General features: G+C 28.1%; 2 protein-coding genes across 2 annotated transcripts in view; one reads left to right on the forward strand and one right to left on the reverse strand.

Moving 5' to 3' along the window:
- LOC129957254 (DNA-directed RNA polymerases I, II, and III subunit RPABC3-like) overlaps positions 1 to 14,044 on the reverse strand; it is a 127,382-nt gene extending 113,338 nt beyond the window's left edge. The window contains exon 1 of the mRNA XM_056069508.1: positions 13,916 to 14,044. Within this exon, the coding sequence (XP_055925483.1) occupies positions 13,916 to 13,988 (73 nt within the window). The 5' untranslated portion in view covers positions 13,989 to 14,044. The remainder of the gene's footprint in view (positions 1 to 13,915) is intronic.
- A 226-nt stretch (positions 14,045 to 14,270) lies between these two features.
- LOC129957661 (transmembrane protein 50A-like) lies at positions 14,271 to 21,641 on the forward strand. The gene is made up of 6 exons (XM_056070108.1): positions 14,271 to 14,475; positions 16,047 to 16,159; positions 17,262 to 17,329; positions 19,133 to 19,225; positions 20,192 to 20,252; positions 21,418 to 21,641. The coding sequence occupies exons 1-6, from the start codon at positions 14,377 to 14,379 to the stop codon at positions 21,461 to 21,463; spliced, it is 480 nt and encodes a 159-aa protein (XP_055926083.1). The 5' UTR covers positions 14,271 to 14,376; the 3' UTR covers positions 21,464 to 21,641.
- The last annotated feature ends 3,869 nt before the right edge of the window (positions 21,642 to 25,510 follow it).

Consider the following 25,510-nt stretch of genomic DNA (forward strand, 5'->3'; position numbering starts at 1 on the left):
TTTAGAACAAATCAACTTAAAATTTCAAAATATTAACTACAGATTGCTTCAAAAGTTACGCTAAGTATTTTTAAAATGACCGCAAAGGTTAAAAATAATCTTGGAATAAGAAACATCTATCATTTTCTTTACTTGGAATTATGCGAGTTATTTTTATATCACGAAACTCAGCCATCTCTTATTTCGAATAAATATATAGATTTACTGTAAAAGTTGCTTTTCAGTAACAGTGAGTCACTAGTAGGAAAGCAAGTTACCCTTAATGAATGGAGTCAGCTTACAAGACGTCAAAGTCACGTGGCATGATACTGCGAATCTCATCAAAACGGCAAGTTGCAGGTGTTCTGCGATGTTACATGATTTTATTTTTAACAATGGCATTATGGATTCCAAAAATAAACTGTCGCAGAACATTTTAGCCTACTAATTGTTCTAAAATAACTATCATTAAATGCTTCACAAACAATGTTTGTTTTTTTATCCGAGGGTCCTGTAGTTGAGAATTTTAGCACAAGATCTAAACAACTCCTTATTTTATAATGATTTAGAACACTGGAATTGACTTTTTAACAGAAAAACAATGATTCATTAAAGTTTTAAGAAAACAGCTCAATAATAATTTAGGAGTTCATTTTGCTATGGCTTTCCAAATTAAACTTTGAAAATTTTATTTACAATATCATTTAATAATACACGCCTTTGGCGGCCAGTTATTTCACCGAGAATTTTGACTGCATTTTAAAATAATTAAATTTCACTTAAATCTTTTATGCACAACTTGAGGCTCATAATTCTCGCAACAAAATATTTAAAAGCAACAAACAGTAGTATTTATTGGAGAAGCGTTACTTTAACATCTTCACAGAAGTTAATAATACATTGTTAACCTTTGGCGACCAGCTAATCCAACCAGCGATATGGATTATACTTAGTTTCAATTAAATCTCTAAGAATTAAATCTCCCATGATTCTTTCAACAAATTATTTTTAAAGTAACCATTTTATCTTTCCAGCTCAATATGTTTTTGAATCATCTCTGTCACAGCACAGACAGACGGACAAATGTGTTTTACGGACTTAGAAAAGTCTGAAACGTAAAGATTCGTCAGCATCTGAAATTCGAATTTTTTTGACGAGTACAATACTTTAACTCTGTACTTCGCATACGAGAAAATAAACACGCTTTAAGATGGATGAAATTTGATGGGTAGTCTTTACACCAAATTTGCAGATTTCTGTTCCAATTTTTAATGAAGTCCAATCTGTTCAAGAAGCAGTTTGCTCGGTTCGGTTCTTTAAATACAAGTAAACACAATAGCTACAAAATGCAGAGAGCTAAATGGATAAAATTTGATACAAATATTAAACATCAGATTTGGAACGAAGTCTTCAAGGGATTGGTCATCTGTTAGTCTGTACTTTTGCATACATATAAGGCATGAGAATTAGAAAATGTAACAACTTTTGTAAATGAAACTTGGTTTACAGTTTTAGCATTTAAAGTTAGATATCAAATTTTGAACCACATCTATCAAAGGACTATACTTTCCGTTGCTCTGTACTTTCACAAGCAGGTAACTCAAGAATGAAGAAACTTATATAAACGAAACTTCGTACGTAATTTTGTAATTGCACACATAGTTTCGTTTCAAATGTTGGTTTCAATCAGTCAGAAAAAGGTATCCAAAATACATATTGAGTTTTTTCGGCATTTGTGTATTAATCGCAAAAATAATAATAATCGCCAAAGATGCCAATAAGTTCTTCCGTGACTATTGTTCACTAATATCGAATAATAACACACAAGCATTGCTTTATTCAATTCTTACTCTTAGCTCTCTCTCTCTCTCTCTCTCTCTCTATATATATATATATATATATATATATCTTGTTCAAATTTTCAATCGTTAATAAAATATTTTTTACTCATCCCCTCAAGTTTAAATATATTTTTTTAAACTTGTAGTGGATGACACTTGATGTTAATACATTTTTTTTTTCAAATATTAATTCATTAATTAAATTTGTCCAATAATTACTATTTGGTCGCCAAATCCATCGCCACGTCGCCAAATGGTTGAAAAATTTGTCGCCAAGCTCTATTTTGCCATTTAATATTATAATTATGTCATATGTACAGACATATTTATATTAATTGTAATTAGTTAATAAAAAGTAACTAAAATAAATAAAAAATGTTGACCTAAGTAGGAATTGACTTAAAAAAATTGTTTATATATATTACTTGTTTATTTACTACACTGCGAAACATACAACTCTTATGTGCAGCACTGAAAATAAAATTCAAAGCACTTATAGCCTTCTCCATGGTTCACGACTTTACACAAGGGTAGGGATGGGGGATAAAATTTATTACAGCAAGCGAGACAGTTTCGAAAAAACCTCTCCCATTCTTTTACTTTTCAATTATTATTATTATTATTATTTTTACTCGCTTTATTTTTCTCATCTTCTTTTTCGATTTAAGTTGAAAAACAGTTGTAAATTTACTAAAATTGTCAGGTACTAATTTAGACCATTTTAGAAGCTAAATCAAAGACAAGACTTCTGTTTTGGTATGAATATTATAGTTTTAAGCCATTAAAAATTAAACACAAAGCAATCTTAAATGGAATGCCTCTTCAAACTGTCACACCATACTAGCGCTCTCGTATTTGCGCATCAACATGTATATATATACATATAAAAATTAAATGTTTTTGTATACAATATTATCATGTGAGAACATGATGTTGTTTTGATTAGGGGATTTTGAAGCTCAAAATCGCGTAGGCAATGAATAAAGCATAAATGGCAATTTTCATCATCATCTTTTAATCATTGCATAGATAATTTTTTACCTGCTTTTACCAGTACAGCATTATTATTATGTATGCTTCTTTAAAAGCAGATGCGTTTCTAAAAGGTTGACCTGCTTTTATCAATATTGCTTTATTATTACGTACGCTTCTTTGACAGCAGATGCGTTTTTAAAAGTTTGACGTAGAACTATGATATCATAGCTGTTATTTCATCTCAAAATCGGTCGAGCTCTAAAATTTTGCAGTTTAAAATATATATATATATATATATATATATATATATATATATATATATATATATATATATATATATGCAGAGAGAGAGACCGATAGAGATAGAAACCGGTTTAAACTGGTTAATGACTTAAATTAATTAAGACAAATAATGACTTAAAAATAATAATGTTCTCATATGATAATTTGAAATTTGCGTTCGTAGATTTCATTAAAAAAAAATTAATGTTTTTTAGGCTTTTCTTAAACTTTATGTGACGTCTTTTGTTTAATTTTTTTAATTTTAAAAATATTGAAATTTTAATAAGAGCAGCAATTTACAAAATATATCATTCGTGTTCATTTTATGCAAACTATATTTAAGATTGAATATGCCGTTTCTGAATAATCTGGGAAAAAATGAAAAACCATCATGCTTCATTTCAATTTTTTCCCACCTAGCTGCCAAAGCTCACCTAACCGGAGGAGAAACTTGACATAGCCATGCTGGACACTAACTGAAGTTCTAAAAAGCAATAAAATCGTCTCCATAAATTTTTTTCGATTTAAAATGCCGGCCACTGGTGCATGTCCAGATTGCTAAGATGCAGTTTTTGCTGTCCCCGCCAAACATGTGAAGCGTACAGCAGAATGTTGGGAAACTTTGAGATTTCATTTACAGCGACATAAATAAGATTTAAGTTAAGGTGAGGGGAACCTTGGCTTAAATTTCTATGAAGAAAAATGCTGAAGTTAGTGGACTGTAGGTTTTAAAAAAATTAATATAAATTTAAAATTGAAATCTGACATCGCAAATTTTAAGTTATCACGTGAGAACATTGTTATTTTTTAAGTCATTGCTTGACTTAATTAATTTAAGTCATTAACCAATTTAAATCGGTTTGAAACAAACACGAGACTATCAGACTATGCATGCGTCGATATTTAGAAAAACGATGGGTTTTTTTTCTTTTTTTTTTCCCCATCTCTAAATCGGTCGAGCTCCAAAACGTTTTTTGAAAACAAACATTTTTTTTTTTTTTTTTTTTTTTTTTGCAAAAATTCTGTGTCAATTGTATTGCGCAATCGGTAATATTTAGAAAAACAATGCCCCCCCCCCCCTCATTTTAAACTCTTTCGAGCTCCAAAACTTTTTTTGCCAGCTAGAAAAATTGAAAATGAAAGTTTTTTTTTTAAAAAAAATTATGTTATAATTATCACTATAACATATACACAGACACACTTTTCGATGTCTCCCCTCGCTGTTTAGTATTGATTCCCGTTTTCTTCTTTGCGTTTCTTCGGGCGATATCTTCTTACGACCCAAGCCTTTTACTTTCTGTTTACGCATTTTGAGACTTCAAAAACCCCAAACCAAAACAACATCATGTTCTCCATAATTAGAAGAAAAAAAAAAAAAAGAGAGAGAGAGAGAGAAAGAAAGAAAGGAACTAGGAGGCTTAGAATAATATTATGGAAATCAATAATTGTTATTCTTTACTCAAAGCTAAAAGGTAAGAAAAGTGCAAGAAGCAACTGGAATAGAATATATATATATATTCGTAGTATTACGAATTGCAAGGCCGGGATAGCCTGGTCGGTAAGGAGTTGGATTCGCGTCCCTTGGGTTCCGAGTTCGAATCCCGCCGGCAGAAGACTCCTCGTGTGTGTGGTGGCTGACGCGCGGATAAATCTGCCGTCGCCACAAAGTCCTCCACGTCGAGAGTAATACCACTGGGGGTACTGAATCAGGGGTGATCGTTCTCTGATTCAGGTCTAAATTACGATCTATGGTTGAGTGACTGAAATGCATAAATGAAGTCTGCCCCGTAAAAAGGATTGTGATATGTGTGTAGCTAAGTTGTACTCTTGGCCCTAGATGGCGCTACTGAAAAAACAAGAGACGTAACCTTGGCTTAATCCACAAATGACTTCTTACAAGTCAGTAGGCTTGTTTAGGGCAAGTGCCATTAAAAACAACAACAAGGAATTGCAATATCATTCCCCTACGCAATTAATTTAAAGGTAAAGGAAACCAGATGAAATATTGATATTTAAAAAAGACGTAGGAATGGCGATTTTTAGAAGGATTGGATGGCAAAATTGCATATTAAATTAGTTATCGATAGATTTCATTTATCTAAGCCCTTGCCTTTGCGAGTAATCGCGTTCGTATAGACGTAAACATATAGAAAGATAGACTGACAACTCTTGGAGTGATTGAGTCCACAATTTAACTTGCATCTAGAATTCTAATATACATGATAAATTTCATCCATCGAGACAAGTGCGTTTTTGAGTTGTTGTTTTTGACACAGGCTGAGAAACAGATGAACACTTCCCAGAGACAAAATTCGATAGAAATCTGCTATTTTATAATTTCATGTCAGCAGTCCTGAGGTATGAAGTTTGAGTTGAGTTTCTGACTTCCCGAGTTCATAAATATTATACCAAAGATGTAGTTATCAGACTCGTGGGGATCTTATTTTGTTTTGCTCAGCTATATTAATGTGCCGTTTGAATGCAATTTTTGGATGAACCGGGTAACTTTGAACCCCGGTCAGACGACAAGGTCGAACCTGAACTAGCCACTTCAAATGGTGGAGAGCCATCAAATTTTCGTGGTAATACTTTCGGCGGTTACAAAACTTCCAGCATGTGACTTCGTATCTGAGAAATTTTCGCTTGATTTTTCTTCTTTTAAGAAATCACTCATAAATAGCTCGGATAATTTAATAACAATCACACCTAATTCCATTCATTTTATTTACGTTTATGAAATATGGTACACAAAATAATTCTGTAAGTGCAGTTCAAGAAGCACTTAGGATTCCTTTTTACTCGGGCATTTTCAACCAAGTATATGAAATTTTCTTATCTCAAAAATGTGTCCAATAAAAAAAAGTCCAATAAAATCGCATAATATACATTATGCTTAAATAACATTAGACACGTATATAATTTATGAAACAAGATGTTAAATACGGAATGTCATATGAGGAGAACATTATACACGCCGGCGTCCTGGCATAGGGGTAGCGCGTCTTCCCGGTGATCTAGGCGCCCTGGGTTCGAGTCCCGGTTTGGGCATGGTTGTTCTTCTGTTGTTCTATCTGTGAGATGTGTGAATGTGCCCCCCTGTAAAAAGGGGTTGTGCAAGCGAATGAGTGATGCGTGAGTAGCAAAGTACTCTTGGCCCTAGTTGGCGCTACTATAAAAACAAGAGACGCTCCCCCTCCGGCTTAAACTGCTGTCTTCGTAACAGCGGACTTGTCCGTGGCAAGTGCCATAAGAAACAACAACATAAACACAACACATTATACACGCATAAAATCTTGGAAAGCAATGAGAGCATTCTCCCATCGACTTCTTCATATATTTAAACACTCTAATATCTTCTTTTCCGATTACTTTCCATCCTCCTCTACATCTTTTAAGCAATAGTAGGCTGGAGTAGTATAAGAAGGAAAGCGTATATAACCCCCCCCCCACACACACACACACAAACTACTTAAGGTAGCTTCATAATATAACACATTTTGAGATTTGTAATATAATGAAGAAAACTGAATATGCATTTTGTGCATCTTTCTTTCGATCGATTGGATCTAAAATTAAATTGGCTACAAGGCCGAAAGTTAAATTTAATATATCTAAATCGACATATTTTTTTATTTATCATGTTCCCAAGCAGTTGAATAAACATAAAAACAAATGCCATTTCGGAAGATTTGGTCCAAAATTTAATATACATATACAATTCTGATAATAAATCTGCGTCCCAGATTTCATCTATATATTTCTTTGAGCTCTCGTGTTACCGTGTTCACGTATATTATTTACAGACAGAAAGACTTTCCTTCGGCGGATTTCACCCAAATGCTTATATAAAGCTACAAATTTGGCTTTAATATTATGTACCAAATTTCACTCCTCTAGCTCAGTGTGTTTTTAAGTTATTCTATCAACAGTCAGACATAATTCCAAAAATAAGTTTTTCGAAATCCATTAAATAAATATGTATCAATAGTATTTATTATTTTATAATGAAAATTGTTAGCAAATATATTTTTCAATCCTACGCAAAAGAGAATAAAACTGCAATAAAAGTTTACAAAAAGTTTCTTAGTTACATATTGTATCAGTTATTTTAATTACGGGCTACTAAAAACTTAAAATCAAAAGTATGAAAGAGCATTATTGCATAAAATTATATTTTTTAATCTGTTTAATTGCTTCTAAATGAAAGATATTTATCCAAATGCATTTCATTACTTAATAAAACATAAAAAATGAGCTGAAGATAAACAAAAGAAAAACATATTCATACAAAAGATGATTTTGACAGTCAAAGCATATATTATCTGATAGAAAACAAATCGCTGGATTAAACACTGGATTTATTTCATTGGACGCTCAATCAAACGTGTCGAGAGAAAATATGATTACAACTAAGGTGATATTGATTTACCACAACAGGATTGTCCCCCATGATAATTTCAACGTGCTGGTGAAATGTCGGCATTAAGTTAAAAAAATAACATTTGTTAACTGAATTGCACAAAATGTTATACAGCATTTTTTTTATCATTTTTATGATAATATAACGATACAAATAAGCATTTTTTTTTGCATTATGACTCAAAATCAATAATGGTAATTAGTATTGCATTCAAAGCTTTGAACAATTTAGTTCAAACATTTAAAAGTTAGACATTGATTGAGAATTGTAATGTCTTTTATACTCCCTCCCGGAATTAGTTATATTGACATCCTGCCTTAAAGTAACAGGACTATTTTGAGACTCATAGCTCTGCAACATTGCCATATAGCAATGACAACACCTGAACCAGCATTCTCTCTGAAAGCTTCTGCAGTATACTAGAAATAAGAAATTTAATTTCCAACATCAGGCATAAATATGGAATACATGGTGATGTTTGAATTCAAACTTGTATTTGGTTCCATAACTCTGATTACACAATCAGGTGATCAAAAATTCTAGAATGGGACTCCTAAAACATTTTCTCGTTGATTATTTCATTTTTGACTAAATCACAAAATAGACAGCATTTAGAAGTTGAAGTTATCATAAATGAATTATCATCATTAATTCATAATTTGAATATACATATATATTGATTATTTGTATGTCTATACCATATATAATTATTTGAAAAATGACAAAAAAAACTTGTTTAAATAACATTTTTAATTTTTATTTATACACAGGAATCTATATGAAGAATGTATTGTTAAAATTTTAACGTTCTATTACTATATGAATACAATTTGAAGGTACGAAAAAATGAAATTTAAAAAATTTAAGCAATAACTTATCTCTATCTCTACTACTAATAATAAAGGTTTGTGTCTGTATCCTCATTCTACAGGAGAGATCTTCAGCCCTTGAATTAGCAAATTTGGCAAAGATATATTTTGGAGAATAAGAAAAAATATACATAAATAAAACTTTAATTAATTGAATTCAAAAAAAAATGTCGATTTTCTCTCTCAATTTACAAATACAATGCAAAAATAAGTTTGACATGATCTCAAAATTCAAAAAATTATTGTTTCAACACAACCAATTTAAATGCAGTACAATTTTGTGCATTTTCAATTAGTTTTTTAAAAGTATTTTTAAGCTCTTTTATAACGATACATATCAATCACTATTATAAGGAAACTCAAATAGTTACCATTGCTGCTCTAAACATTTCAAGCTGGGCGTTTTTTTTTTTTTTTTTTTTTCATTGTTGATGATGAAAGTGCGAATATAAGGCTTATTTTTCTCCATTTCTGTTTAAAACATGTTTTTAATATACTTTTTGAAATTTTGTTATATTTACCACTAGCCGCTTTTGGCGATCAGCCGGTTCGCCAATCTTAATGCTCGTTAAAATTTTAATAATTAAATATTTTATGTAACTCCTATTTTGATAGCTTCTTCAGCAAAATATTTTAAAGCTTCAAATTTTGATAGTCATATAATTCATTCATAATATTATAAAGGCCTTCAGCCATAACGTAATATGTATCTCTCCCATTTTCTGTTAGCTCCCGTAGAATTTATGTTTTAAATTAAAGTGGAAATGGTTAAATTGCAATTAATATAAGAACATTTTTTACTGAAACGATGCATTTTTTTAATATGACTACTAAAAACAGAGTCGCAGAGTATTTAAACCTTATGGGCACTAAAGAATATCTTTCTTAATTTATGTAATATTTCAAGAAGTTTTCTACAAAATTTTCTCAGATTTCATCATGAACAGATCAATTAATTGACAATGTTTGGTTTTAAATGCATGAAACTCTAAGAAAATAAACAGAATCGCTTGAAATAATCGTTTGAAACATGTTAAGTCTTCAAAACCGTTGAAAATAGAGTAGATAGTCCGTATCCGTTGAAAATAGAGTTGTCAACAATCAGAACACAATGCGCATGCGTGAATTTTCAACGCCAATTATGATAACGCAAATGCGTGAATTTTCTACGCCAGTTGGAGTAACGCTACGCAGATTAGAAATTTTTAATTTCCTTTATTCTGTTTTAGTTTAATTCAAAAGTACTTCAGAATGAATCTGAAAAATCGGTTCATTAACAATGTTTAATTTTAAATGCATCAAACACTAAGTAAATAAATAAAATCGTTTGGAATAATGGGCCGAAAATTTGCTAAGCCTATCCTCCTTAGCGTGGGTAAAAAAAAACTGAAGCCTTACTCATTTGGCGGTGGGGGAATGAAAATGTTTTTGGCGGGAAAGTTATTTTTAATTATTAATTAAAATTCTAACTAAAAATTCAAAAAAAATTGATCCCAGGTGCACATTCCCGACCTCCAAGGTATGCATGTGCCAAATTTGGTAGCTGTAGGTCGAACGATCTGGCCTGTAGAGCGCCAACACACACACATATTGAACTTTATATAAGTATAAATTAAGGTTTAACTTCACAAGTAAACAGAGATGGGGAATTTTTTGAAGTGTGTCCATTTTAAAATAATTTCTACAAGAAAGTTTTTATTTTAGTTGAAATTTAATCATCTCCATTTCAAATTAAAGTTAAAATTTAGGTAAAACTACAAAAAATTAGAGAAATGCATAACACAAAAGTGTAAGGCTTCTAATATAGTATATTTTGCATGTCTATTAAAATTTGAAGATTAAAATACTTTGCTAAGACAGCTATTAAGAGAAAACAACATAAGATATTGAATTTAAAGCGTTAGCAACCGTTTATAATAGCAAAGCAGCTGATCTAGGAAAGTCACTAGGATAAAAATAAGGTTAAAATGATAATTTAATAACATTATCTTAAATAAAATTGTTACAATAATTATCATGAGTTAATCAAGTGCATTGACATATATGATAAAATATTTTTATATCAAGTGATGATAGCTCCTCTCAACTTTCGAAGAATTTTGAGATCCTTTTCTAAAAAATTACAAATGTTTGTTTCAACATGGATCTGCTGATTTTCAAACAATTTATGTAATTTTCTGTTAGTCAGAAGAAAGCGATAAATTGCTAAATATTATCAAATATAGCATTTCTTATTTCTACAGTTAATATTTTGCTTAGAAAAAAACTATTTTAAATGAACTGAAGTATTTATTTTGTTGAAATAAATAATTAATTCTTTTGAAAAAAAAAAAAAGAATTGTTTCATTTTTTGAAACGGTTTATTATGGCTGGTTTATTTCAACTTCAGCCAAGCAAAATATGTGATATTAGCAAAATTTCCTGTCAGCTAAAATATCAAAGCATGCACAAAAAACAATAATTATAATTATTAAATCTATCATCATTGATATCTGACATTTTACTTTACAGCAATTTGGCAGGGAAATAATCCTTCAATTTTATCTGCATGTTAATATTTTCACTCTCATGAAGACATGTTTGAAAGTCACAATTTTTTTTCAGCCTATATATGAATTTTGAAATTTTAGGTAAATTTTTGAAAGGAGGGGGGATGCTCTCTCAGCTTATACATAGATTGAAACACACACACATGTATATAATGATATCTCTTAATCTAATTTAAATCCTATTTAATTTCCTAAATTTTATCTTAATTAATCCATGTTAACTTTATTTTAAAAAGTTCTCTTATATCCTGATTGAACTCTCACATTTTCTTTAATTAATCTTCATATGTGTATAGCAAAAATGCTGATTTCATAGTTCCCACACAAAGAACAAAATCCCTACCATTCACAGATACTTCTCAGATACCTAAGATTCACTTGCCCAAAGCGGCAAATGACGAAAAAATCCCTACCAGAATCTCATAGTGAAATCACTGAAGTGACAAATTTCCATGGTATTTTACTCTTGTATCATGATGTAGACAGAATGTATTGCTTATTGCTTTTTCTCTGTACAAATTATGACTTCTACATGAAATAAATGAAAGTTAAAATCTCTAAAGTTCTCCACACAGCTGCAAAATTATGTTCACTTATCCATTTATATATATATTGGTAAATACATCTTGTTTTTCAAGAATTCATGCAACTTTTATAAAATACAATTGCTTATAAACTATCTGAACTTACTGCTTGTTAAATTAATAAGTAAACACTTGCCACCAATTTTTTATTATACAATTATATTATTCTCTATTGCATATATCTGTTAAAAAATTATTTCAGACAGGAAAAGGTTTAAAATATTTTCTTACTCTTTTTCTGTACTTTTGTTTATTTGTTTCAAACAATTGATTTTTTGTATTTTTAATTTAATACAACTGCACTTTTATAAAATACAAAAATTACCTTAACCTCAGGAACAACAAAATTGAATAACATGTTTTTTCATATAATTTTTATAGTCATAACAAACAAAATTAATTATTTCATGCATAATTGTAAATTACATGGACTCAGTAATTGACTGAACGAGCCACATATGAACAGAGAAAACAATGTTAACATTCATGCTCTACAAAAATAGCATTCTTAGAAAATAAATGATTTAGAAAAAAATGTTATTTATCAGCCTAAGCAGATCAAAATACAATATGCCAAAAACCACATGGACAAACACCAAAACATACAAAATACTGATGTCACAATTTTAACCACTAGTGACATGTAATTTTAACAATATGTACCAATTTGAGAGCAGATGTAGCCAAGTTATTCAGTTTTTTTCATCAATAAAATATTTTGGTGACAAATGGCAGTCAGATATAACAGAGTGGCATCGCTTTTTTGCTCATATACATGATATCTAAACCCAATTTTGCTAATTACTTACAAATGCTGACCCTCCAAAATCAAATGTTATTGCCTCAAATTGTCATGAAACAACAATGATAAAATATCTCTTGCTTAGCATGGAAAAAGTGTTTTTTTTTTTTCAATGTTTTTAATCAATACTATTTTGAAACCAGACAGGTTAAGATCTCATGCAGCTTCCTAGTTTATATAAGAATTCAATCATGGATTTCAGATAAGTGACCAACTTAGTTGCAGTGATTATAAGTTAAATTATCTAAAAATTGCATAAAGGTTGCAAAGCATTTTCTCTTTTAGATTGGGATTTTCACAATCTAAGAAACAACTGGAAGCTCTCTAGTCTTTGATATTATTCTATAGAAATTTAAAACTTTTGGCCGTGGCTTTATCACAACATAATTTATAATTTACAATGTAAAAACTTTTAGTTATTTTTTCAGATGATCATTGTTTTCCCCAAAACCACACAAGGCTACTCTGCTCCACCAAATTAAAGACATTCGGATTATATTTGAATAACTGTACCACCGCAACAGCATTGGCAGGAACTAAGATTGAGTCTTAAGGGTCACCAGTGATGGTACAAGCCTTCCTGTGGAAAACACATCCCATCATGGGCAGAAGATAGATGACCCATACCATTTTCAGTATGCACGTGGGTGGCCAAGACCAACCATTATGCTGGAAGTTTCTCATCCTCATAGCAGAGGTGCCCCCAGGCGGAAGATCATTTTCCCCATAAGAGAAAATCAGTAGTTATCAAACAAATATACGAAGTGCATTTATTATTATAAATGGCAATATTGATTAATTTATGCCATAGGATAACAAGCAACAAATCCTATAAAAATAGACAAAATTTGCAATTTTGCCAGTGCCTGTGTACAAAGTTAGACAAGATAATGGATATGCATAAAATCCTTTGTTTAGAATACACATACAAATAATATTAGAACCTCACGCAGAAGGAAATTCTATGAACAAAATGATATAATATATGTACCAATCAGGAAGCAATGGTAAAAAAATCAATTAATCAATTACCTGATACAAGTACCAGTCACTCATGTATTCTAATGCATTTTTAAACGAAAGTAAATCAACATTACCTAGATCGTATTTAATAATTTGATTTTTATGAAGTATAAAATACAGTTTTAATTTCTAAGTTAACAGCATCAGGATATGAATGAACCTAAAGAATAGTACACCAGAAAACTCTCTAATATTTTTAATTTGAAATCCTACGGATGGATGTTTTTTCTGGTCATGCTGATGATACAATAAAAAAGAAAATGATTAAAAAGGGAACTTCACACAAGGTAAATATTTTCTTAGCCAATCACAATAATTGCAAATAAATGAAAATAATATTGCGAGACAATAATAATTCTCTTTTTGTAACTTTCTGATAAAAGGTTCATTTTTTTTTAAATTTTTAGACAAAGGGAATGAGAATTTGTAGCAAATAATATCATTGCGAACAACGAATGTCATAAGCCGGAAAATCCATGCACGTGATCAGCTGATCGCATTACGTGTGCAGAATATTAAATTACTTTAAAACTGGGGCATATATTCTTTTCCCTAAAAGTATTTAAATTCTTAAAAGCTATTCAAACTTACCACGATCAAACTTCTTTCCTTCCGGATCAATATCTTTGACATCGAAAATATCTTCAAAAAGTACACCCGCCATGGCTCAATTCAATTTCAGAATGACTTTTTTTGTTGTGATGCCACTTTCAAGAACTGAACTCATAGAAGAAAATAAACTGATGCTTAATGGCAATATATGGATAAAAGGTAAAATTTCGAACTAAATTATCGAACAATCATAAAATTACAGGCACTTAAAAATTATATTTCACAACTCTACAATAACTACAAATTTTTAATATATTTACTCACTGCCATTATTCATGTGCTAATTATCTTGCAATAATAAATTATTCTATCATATGAAGTGAAGTGATGTTAATTATTTATTTTCTGTCACTAGCAAAGGAAAGTGAAATTTTGTTATATTTTAATCGTTTGTAATATTGACATAAATTTATTTGGCAGTATTTGTAAAATAACATATAATGTCTGGTTGTTTGGATAATATTCATTTCAATAGGCCTGAATGGCTTGAACTAGGTGAAAAGAGAAATTCAGTTGCTTCAATAGTAGCTGGGTGCTTGGTACGAATTTAAAATATTTCTTCTTTTATCAAAATGTTTACATTTTTACGTAACTTATGTTTATATAAACAGATATATATTTCTGAATTATATATTCATTTTTTGCAGTTTCCAAATGGGCTGAAATCTGTAATTATTGTAATCAACATTGAATCGCTTTGCTCTTTGAATAGTTTTTATATATATCTTTGAAGTTTTCTTTTGCCTAAGTTTATACAATGTGAATTAGCTTTCATGTTTATATATCAATATTTACTAATTTTGTTAAATAACTTAGGTACTTTTGATTAAATTAACCAAATATATTTTTTGATAGGTTTATAGCAAAAAATATAAAAATGTGTTATTAAAATTTTGGTGAAAAATTAAAGATATCTAAATCTAACTATTCTGTTATTTTTTGGTGCTATATAAATTGTTATTCTGGTGACATGCTATAAAATGCCTATTATAAAAGAAATGCTTGTTTTGTCATTAGTAGATTATGTGAAAAATGAAATGATAACTGAGCAGATCAAAATATTAGAGCCTTTTTCTTCAAATGCTGTTCTCTCTTCATCCAACCAACTTAATTATATTCGCCAAAAAATAAACATCAAATAAGATGTGCAATAAATGATCTGCACAGTTAATCATTCTTTTCATGCAATAATTAGTAATGAGCTATCCTTCGGTAAAAATTTCATTTTAAAAACTTACCTTCATATTGTTTCTGGGTGATTTTTAATAACATGTAATTAATGTTTAGTAAACCAGATCTGACTGAATATTCATTTTTGCTTCTGTCGGGACAATAAGAATCAGAAAACTGATATTTATCAGCAACCAATGGGAAAAAAAGGGGGGGGGAGTGGACTGAGAAAATGAAAGCAAATGTTAGAAATGAAAGTATATACTTCATTTCATTTAAGTCTGCATGAATTTATAGCATTTTTAAAGGAATCATCTTTATATGTAGTGTAAATGCTTTTATTATATTATCAAGGCATGCAAGCAGACACAAGATTTTCAATAATTAAACATAAATTATTTGTATTCAGTTATTTCTCTCAATTTTACTGTACATTGAAAGTGTACAAAAAGTATCCTTAGACCCATTTAAATTAAAGTCTCTATATATTAAAATTTAAAAAAAAAAAACAATTATCAGCACTTTGTGCTGTATATATGCTTAAACTATTTACTTTCTTAGAACTATTTCTATGGTTCTGAAACATATAAAACACATATTACATCATTTGCCTGTAATTTGATTGTGCCTATGTAGCAATGTCTTAGATTTAAGAAGCTGACTCCACCTGAGATCTGATGTGCATGAAGCTCGTTGTGAAACAAACATCCTCATTTTTGGACGGTCTGACAATTTAAAATGTACCTGTACAGTTATCATCTGAGTTTAATTTAAAATTACAAGATTAATCCCAAATAATCTTAAACTTGATTTAAAATAGGATTTTAATTTGGCAATGAATATAAATTTATCAATAAAAAATGTTAATAAATAATTTTCTTAATAATTTGAAATTTTCTAAAATATTTTTATTTATTCCTAATTTTAAAAAATTTCTCAGTTTTTCACAGGATGGTGGATCATTATATACATTGCTTCTAAGTACCCTGATACCACTGACTTTTACCATGCCTATCATGTATGTGGTGTTATTGGAACTATTGCCTTTTTCATGTAAGTTTATATATGATTATTTACCATGTATGATAACAATTTTGAATTTATAGCAATTATATTCAAAATTTTCTCTTATATTGTTTTGTTTTGTCTTAATTTCATATATAATTTTTCAATTTATAAATAATTAAAAGTATATCGTTTGAATATTTGTTTTATCATTTTCTGAATTGCCTTCATATAATATTTATGAAATCAGAACCTTCAAAAATATTTGAATTTTTATCATTAATCTTTCTCTTTCTTGACTAAATCAATATGTGGAATAACTGAAAAAAAAAACTGTTCCTAAAGAAGTACCCATTTGATTGGAAACTTTAATAAAATTTAAAATTATATTCTAATATCTGTTTTTTAGAAAGTAAGAATGTTATTGTAAATGAAATTTTATTGCTATTTCAACTGGAAGCAAACTGCTTAATATAATTTTGTGTACAAATATTTTAACATTTGAACTCCTGAAGTTCAGATTCTGTATTTGAACAAAAAACCAATCAATTCTATTTGTTTATAATATCCTGAACTTTTAAATTGTTATAAAAAAAAAATGCCAACATTTTTGGTGAAAAATGAAATAATAATAAAATAAATATTATCCATATATTTTTTAAAGATGGTCAAATAAATAGGGGGGGGGGGGAAAGCAACTACATTAGTTTAGTAAGCTAAGACATATTATTTAGAGAAAGACACTTATTTCTATGCCGTGAAATTTATTACTAATTCATACAATATGCTACCGTTTTGAAAAATTGATATACATTGATATGAGTTTATAATTGGCTATTCTTTCTTTACAGTTTCTTTCATAACTAATTTAGTTAATAATCAGGTGCAATTTTTTTACTATTATTATTTGAGTGATGTAATCATATTTTTAAAAACATTGTGCTCTTTTTCTCTAACTATGGCAGGTTATATTAACAAAAAGCAAACGTTTCCTTCCCCCCCCCCTTTTTTTCCGGATAATTTGTAATTGGGAATAATTTTTGTAAAAACACAATCATATTAAGAATATTTCCAATATATATTTTGTCTTCTAAAATTTGATTGCTACATTTAGTTTTTTTTAAAATCTATATGCATATTTTTTCTGTAGGATTAATGCTGTCTCTAATGGACAAGTGAGAGGGGATGCATATACGACAGGTTGCTTGGGCCAAAGAGGTTTGTTCTGGCATCTGTTCAATACTTCTTTAATATGAATATTTATGCTGGCATTTCTTTTGTAGTTCACTTATTTATGTACATTTAAAATATTTTTAGTGAACAGCATGTGAAAATAACATACCATTCCTTGATGAATTATTTAAATTGTTCATTTATCTTAAATAACTGTGGAATGGAAAAACCGCTGTCTGGAGTCAGTTTGATTACTGCTCGAAAGTTAATCCCTATTAAAACTGCTGTTATTTGTTGTGAATGCTGAAATTAAACAAAAACTTTCTTTTTAGTTTTAAATGATTTTTTAAACATTTTTATTAATAAACAATTTCAGTTGTAAACTACAAAATGAAAAGAATGCTTTTGAACCATTTGTCAAATGTGCTTTTTTGTTTGTCTTCCTTCATGTTTCAACTTATCCGGTTTGTTTATTAAAAAAAAATAGCTGCAACTTATAGAATATACAGTCTTTCCCTTTGGTTCAATTTAAACTGTATGCGAAATTAATTTGATTTGTAAGGTTTGAAAAACTAGTACTGAACTAAGCCTTACAGGAACAACTTCTGGTTCTTAAGCTGGTTAAGACCTGTAGTTATCAGGATCTGTAGATCTCAATGAAGTTATATAAGATATCTTTTGAGATATGATTGTTTTGAGATATCTTTTCTTTGCTTATTTCCCCCTTTTCATTTCACAAACATATAAAGGAGAATCGCTTTTAAAACTATGATATTGAAACTTTTTTGAAATTTTATAACTCTTGTATCCTCTGTTGTGAAGCTTAAAAATATATTAATAGAATATTAAATGATTTAAAATATTTAAATAGTTATTTTAAATATATACAATAAATATTAATAATAGGGAATCTTAAATAAAAATAAATGGAAAATGCAAATGTCCATATTTTTTTCTTGAGAATATTTATTATGATTATATATCCATTTTATTTGCTTTTTATTTATCTGTTTTATTAATATGGATTTCTCTGAAATTGTGTGTCCAGTTGTCAGTGGTTGGATATATTGTGTCACACACTGTTCTACTTGCAATATTTTTTCTCAAAGGAAATTATTTTCTTATGAGAATCCTGACTTTTTATATGTACATGTCTTATAAATAGATATTTGGCTAGTTAAGAATATTCCATCTTACCATATGTGTCCATATTTGAGAGATACCATTAAAAGAACCAGAATTATCATATTTTTTGTTGTTAAAAATGTTATGTGTAATTTTCTAACTATTTTATTCATTAGTTTAATTTTAGAAATGGGAACCTGATAACTTAGTAATGTTCTTCTTCTGACTGAACTTTATTCATATACAATATACTATTTATGTTCAGATACAAAAATCCATCATGTCTTTACACATATACTTATCTGCTTTGATTTTGTTATAATAGGGATGAGATGACAGGTGGAAGAGAAATTTATTTGTTACTAAGTAATATATAGAAACATTACACAGCTTCTAATAGAAAGGAAATTGTATAATTAAAAAAACAAAATGAAATCAGCTCTGAATAGCAAAAAGAAAATTGTGTATAGCAATGATTTCTAGAAAACTGTTTATTTTACATTACATGTTATCCTCCAGTGGAATAAAATTGTTTTAAAGCGATCAGCATAGGATTCTGAAACAAACAGTAGTCATTTAACACATTTTTCACACACATACACAATATGTTGTATTAAAATAGGACAAATTAATCACAGCTGCCAATAGTTTTTACTTTTGCAAATAGCTAACACTTTACTGAGCATCATCTTTATGCAATTTTTACAACTTCTCATCTTACAGGTGCAAGAGTGTGGCTATTTTTGGGATTTGTTCTTGGCTTTGGTTCTCTGATTGGTTCATGCTGGATTTTGTTTGGTCTATATGTTATCCCTAGTAAGTTTAATATTAATACAATTATTTGCATCAAAATATTTATTATTATTCAGATTTAGTTTTGCTAATTATGTTTTTGATATAATTCATTGAATTCAGTATAAGTAAAGAGTTAGCAATGCATAGAAGTAGAATATGTAAGTTAATATATGTCAGACTATCTCTATCATTTTTCCATTTCCTTCCCATCATTGTAAAAAATGGTAAATATGACTGTTTTTTAAAATTTTAAATAGCAATTCATTTTTTTCCCCTTTATGAAGGTTTCACATTTAGATTTAAATAGAATCTTCTTTTCGTACTATATAAAAATGAGTTGGTTGGACATAACTTTCTGCATGTAATGATTTTTTTAGAAGCAAGACAATCAATATAATAATTTTGTAAGTTGATATTAAGCAATTTTAACCCTCTCTTCCAAAGTTTATATTTTGTCATTTTTTTTTATTTTTTTTCCCCTTCAAAATTTTCAGAGCAGAAGCGAAGCAAAATTTTCTGTTCAGAGTGAAGGGCCAAGTCAAAGATTTTACTGGGTTATTAATGTAAAAGTGACACTTATTTTATGAAAGTTAATGAACATATTGTATTTTATCTACGTTTGCTTTGATAAGAGATTTGTCATGTTTCTACCAGTGTTTAGAAATAGCTTCATGGTTTTTCTATGAAGAACTCACTTTAAAAATATCTCAGTAAAATCCTTCTCATATTATCTGTAGACTGAAATTTGTTCATTATTTCTTGTTCACATATTAAATGTCAGATTTAGAAAAAAGTGTGACTAATGCAATGTACTTTTATCTACCATTTATTTATAGATACAATCCTCTACAAATTTTCACTGTTGCTATGATTTTGAAGTACTTTAACAAGGATAATGAAATAATTAAATTAATTATGTTTCATATGCATTTTATAAAAGAATGCAATTATGAATGTCTTCTAAAATGCCATCTCTTGTGTTTTTAGTGAAAAATCCACAAGGTCCTGGTATTGGAGTTTTTCTGCAAAACATGTTCATTTTCCTTGGGTAAGATAATCTGATTTCTTTTGAATGTTGGTTTAATTTTAGAGAAACATGCATTTAAATATTTATACTCTATTATTTGTGCAATTACAGCGCACTTAATTTTTAATGTGAAATTTATAAGTAAATACAATTTTTAGATATTTTATAAAAATGTTGTTTTTAGACAGTTTGAAATTTTAAAGCTTTGCATCCCATTAGTATAATAACTTTAATTAATTGGTTAATGGTCTGGTAGGATATAGAAAAAAAGTAGATAAAGAACATTTCTGCAAAAGATTTTTATGTTGTAGCAACACATATTTTTTAAAGATAATAGATATCTTATCATATATATAACAAAACTATATTGCAAGAAAATTCTGGTAGCATCAAATTTAAATAATGGATTAATTTATAGCATGGCAAAAGCAATTACAGCTTTTCATTTGGAAACAAGATTCAGATAAACTCAAAACTGGCTTATTACTTTTTAGAAATTTGAATATTTAAGAATGAAGATATTGAATATCAAATATATGTTAAGGATTTTCCAAGAATTCAGCATGGAAAAACTATATACTAGTTTATATTTCGGTCTTAGATAATGGTTAAGTAATAATACTGAAAACGTTAAATACATGAACATTTTTGCTATACCGAAGCAGTATGATGAATGAAACAAGACTGTGACTTATCTATAGATGCATATGCCTGAAAAGAGAATTCTTTAACAAAGAAAGGTGCTTAGTACAAAAGAAAGCATAATTGCAGAGCAGATGGCATTAACAGAATGCTATATAAAAAATATTTACCAGTCTTGGAAAAATTTAATGACACATAAAAGAGAAACAAAAAAGGAAAGGATAACTGATAACAGTGCAAAAATGTACATATATGCATTATTAACTTTACAAATATATAAGAGTAATAAATCTTGCAAATCTTTTAGATCTAAAAAATTAATGAAATTCTATTAATTCTAATTTATTAACATCCAAATTAATAATTAGAATATTAGTGATTAATCATAAACAATTCAGATAGCAAGCACTGAATGAATTATGCTCAGTTAGTCTATCAGTCTAATTAATCACCTATTATAATCTGATCGAACTATATAGGAATTAAGACCACTTTAACTTTGTTGTGATCATAATATTCTAATAAGTAAACATTTAATTTACAGAGGTCTTGTATTCAAATTTGGACGTACTGAAGATTTGTGGGGTTGATGGATTGATTTTATATTGGAAGGGAAAGATATTCCATGAAGACTCATCTGCTTTGGGGTCTTTTCATTTTGTAAAAAGTTAGATGTTTTTTATTTAAGAGGCAGCATATTTGTTCTTTAGTGTATGTTGATTTTTATTTTATGCTTGTGATAATTAAAATTATTTTTGTCAAGCTGAATTATGATTATGTAAATGTGTTAAATATTTATTTTGTATTAGAGAATGGTATATTTGTAATTGAATGATATCATTTTTTTTCATGCAAAATATTTGATTGCATTGAGTTTGCTTTATAGGCAAAATTTTTCCCTATCACATTTATTAATATTAGTTATTTTACTATGTGCTTTTTTTATAGTTGATAATGAAGATTTAATTATTATTTTGAACCTAAAAAGGTTTTTTAATTTTTTAAACTTTATAGATTTATTTTAGTGGAATTATACAGAATTTGTCTTCCAGAAAATTAACATAAAGATTTAATTGTTTTGACATGAACACATCAAAATTATGTTAAATTGCAAAAAAAAAAAAAAAAGTAACATTTCTGCATTTTTTTTAAAGCAAAATGGTATACTTACTAATTTATTGCTGATGAATAATATTCGTAAAAAATATTGTCTCAAAGTTTATTTTTTGACACAAATGCTAACAATATGCAAGTTATGGCAAGAACAAAAAGGTTTGATGTGTGAAGCATTTTAGTATTAGTTGGAAGGGGGAGGGGGAGATAGATATGTGCATATTCTTTCAGATATCTTGCTTATTTAAAATGTTTTTTATTCTTTTTCAATTTCTCATTCTTAAAAATATATATATTTCTTTTTGCATCCTGTTTGCCTCTACTGTTCATTGATTCAAAAATCCATCTGTGTGAGATTTGTGTGGTTTATGGAAGAGTGACTTAAATATACTAATAAGATTTTGAATATTGCATTTGTAGTTAGTCATTTTTTTGTATTTTAATGCCCAATAATAATAATAATAATAAATCATTCTTGTTGATTGAAAAGATTTTTTTTTTTATTTCAAATGTATTTTAATTTGAACCCAAAACACTGTTTCAATATATTCATTTATAACAAGTCAATATAACAATTTAAAAACCAGTCAAAAACAATACAAATAATAAAAATATATATTTAATATTCTTGTAATGTTGTATTAAATATTCATTAAAATATGTAAATTGCTTTCACTGATCTTAATAAATTTGAGATGAAAAGATTTTTTTTTAAAGTTCCTGAGTATTTGATGCATGACTATTGTTTGCAAAACATGATTTCAAGTTACCATCAATAATTTGTTTTTGTAATCAGTGGTGAATTTAAGCACTTTGTGATCCAAACAATGTGCATTATTTGTCCCCCTCCTTTAATAAACTGGTAAGTCAGTTATATGTTTCAACCTTATCAGTTCAGCTTTTATTTTAATAACTTCATGAAAGTATATTTTATTATATATTTATTTATTATGGCCCATGATTGCATCGAATATACTTCTGGCACCATATTATCTATACTTCTGGCACCATATTATCTAGGTAGACATTTATTAATTAACATTAACTAGGCAGACTAGGCATTTCCAAATACTGTAATGGCTAAGTAAAGAAATATGTAAATTGCTTTTACTAGTTTTAATAATGAATGAAATAGGAGCCTGACTAATTATACTTGACAAAGTTAATATTTTATCATTGATAGGATATGTACTTTTTATAGTTTTTTTTTTTTTTTTTTTATCCCAATTTGATCATTTCATTCATAACTTTGATCTACCTGCCTGTAGTGGTGGGTTTCTGACTAGGCAATTTCTAAGTCTGGGGAGAGAGTGTGCAAGCAGGTTGATTTTCAAAAATATCATAGTCCCAAAATAAATAGATTGGTCAATAATACAAATTTTATAAATTGTAAAATATTAGAATTATATGAATACTTTATTAAGTGTAACTGGTCAGGTTTTTATCTGTTTCATTATGTTTACTTAGTTATTACATTATTTGTAAATAGTGAGTATCTACTTAAATAATAATACACCAAATGTACATTTTATGCAATCATAATTCCTAATAAATGAAAACCATGTATGTTTTTCACAAAGTTACCAAATTAAAAAGTAATCTAAAATAAATCCTGTTAATTTGAAAATGTGTTGGAACTAACTTATTAAAAAAGACTTCATAATATGCATTACCTAGTCATAAAGTGCCTAAATTTAGAACTGTTTTCTTGTGGCCTCTTCATGCCAGTTGTGTTAAGCGAGAATCCACTTCTATCTGAAGTTTACAAGCATTATTTTAAAATTGCTGTCCCATAAATGTTGCCCTTTAAAAATATTATATCTAAAACTGAAATTTTTAACTTTACATTAGAGCTACCTTAATTTAGTAAAAGAGCCATACATGATTCATGGACCACGAATTCCTGTAGAAAATTAGAGTAACAGTTGCTTTTAGTACAAAATTTCTGTAAATATCTAAAAAATGATTACCTACATGAATTCATTTTTAAATATTTGTTTTTATATAGATATAAAAAAATAACAGTAAACAAATAACTAAATTGTAAGTTTTATGCACTGCATTCAGGCTGAAGTTATTGATATATTGTTAATTCATTAGCTTTAACATGGCTTTAAGTTATAAATTGTAAAATATTATATGTATATTACTGTTTGAAAATATATTATGTTTATAAAACAGTTATATTATTTTAAATTACAAACTGTAAAATAATACATTATTATTTTAAAGTTTATAACTTAAATTATATTACAGTTTATTTTTTTAATTAACTAATAATTCTGTGCTGAAGTCTCATAGCTTAATCCTGCAAAAAGTGTAAGAGAAAAAAAAAATTAAAGATTTTATCTAATTGTCCAAATACTTTTATTTTACTTTTAATTTAATGGATGCTTTTCATATGAAAAAACCTCACAAACTAAAGTATTATCTTAAAAATTTGAAGCAGTTATAATATAAAATAACTTATTGAATGCAATGATAGGTATATAAATTAATAAATAATCAAGAAGTTTTGCTTTTTGGTGTCAAAATACCTTCTTATACTTAGTTTTCTTTTTCAATTAATTTGCTGAAATTTTTTAAATATATGCATGAACATTAGGCAAAATTTTTGTATCTTGAAACATTTTTGCTTTTTATATATCCTAGAAAATGCAATAAGAATATCAAGTTTTACTGCACACTCTTCTATGTTTTTATTCTTATCTAATCAATGATATTTTCATGCAAAAATTTGAAAAAATGGATTGGTAACTCTTGTGATTTTTGCATTTTCTGAGAAATTTCTAACTTGCAAATTTTTTTTTATCTAATAATTCTTCCTAAATAAGTTTTCTTGCTAATTTTATAAAATTATTTATTGCTATAGCTACTAAAATGTTATCAATGATGATGCATTTTCAAAAAGAAAGATATATTGCTTCAACTAAAAAATTGTAGAATAAATTATAAAATTCTATGCAAAAATGCATATATGAGGTAAATGCTTATTTTGATGCTAATTTTCACAATAGCATCAATTATTAGATTTTTCTTGTATCAAACTCATTTTGTTGTATAACTGAAAACTGTATATAGTTTCATCTCAAAAAATTAGTGTGTAGTCATATCTGCAAACTGAAATGGTCATGTGAAGGAGAGAGCCATACATCTAATTTAAAAATGTAAAATATTTAAGGAAAAACCTATATATTTGTCTTAAAACATCTTGAAATTTTCAAATGGAGAGAACTAATTAAACTAGTCTATATTTATAAAGAATTAAATCTAAAATTAGTATGAATTTATTATTTTTTTTTTTTTACTGTAGCACATGCTGTTTACATAGTAATTAATAGTAGAAGAATATAACATAGTATATCAATATGTTTTGTAGTGCATTTTAAAACTATTGAAGCTAAACACTCCTCTTTTGGCATTATACAAGTTTGCAGAGGAGCTGTTAACTGAGGTATCATCCTCACAATGTGAGTTTTAAAATTAATATCAGTAATTTTAAAAATTGCTAAAATTACAATCTC

The sequence above is a fragment of the Argiope bruennichi genome, chromosome 11 (assembly GCF_947563725.1).
Source record: "Argiope bruennichi chromosome 11, qqArgBrue1.1, whole genome shotgun sequence".
Classification (NCBI taxonomy): Eukaryota; Metazoa; Arthropoda; class Arachnida; order Araneae; family Araneidae; genus Argiope; species Argiope bruennichi.

Bases quoted from the DNA above. Each gene is read 5' to 3' on its own strand.
- LOC129957661 (XM_056070108.1), top strand. From the start codon at position 14,377: ATGTCTGGTTGTTTGGATAATATTCATTTCAATAGGCCTGAATGGCTT. The intron at 16,160-17,261 runs GTAAGTTTATAT...TTTTTTCTGTAG, and splicing joins GGAACTATTGCCTTTTTCAT to GATTAATGCTGTCTCTAATG. The intron at 17,330-19,132 runs GTTTGTTCTGGC...CTCATCTTACAG, and splicing joins AGGTTGCTTGGGCCAAAGAG to GTGCAAGAGTGTGGCTATTT.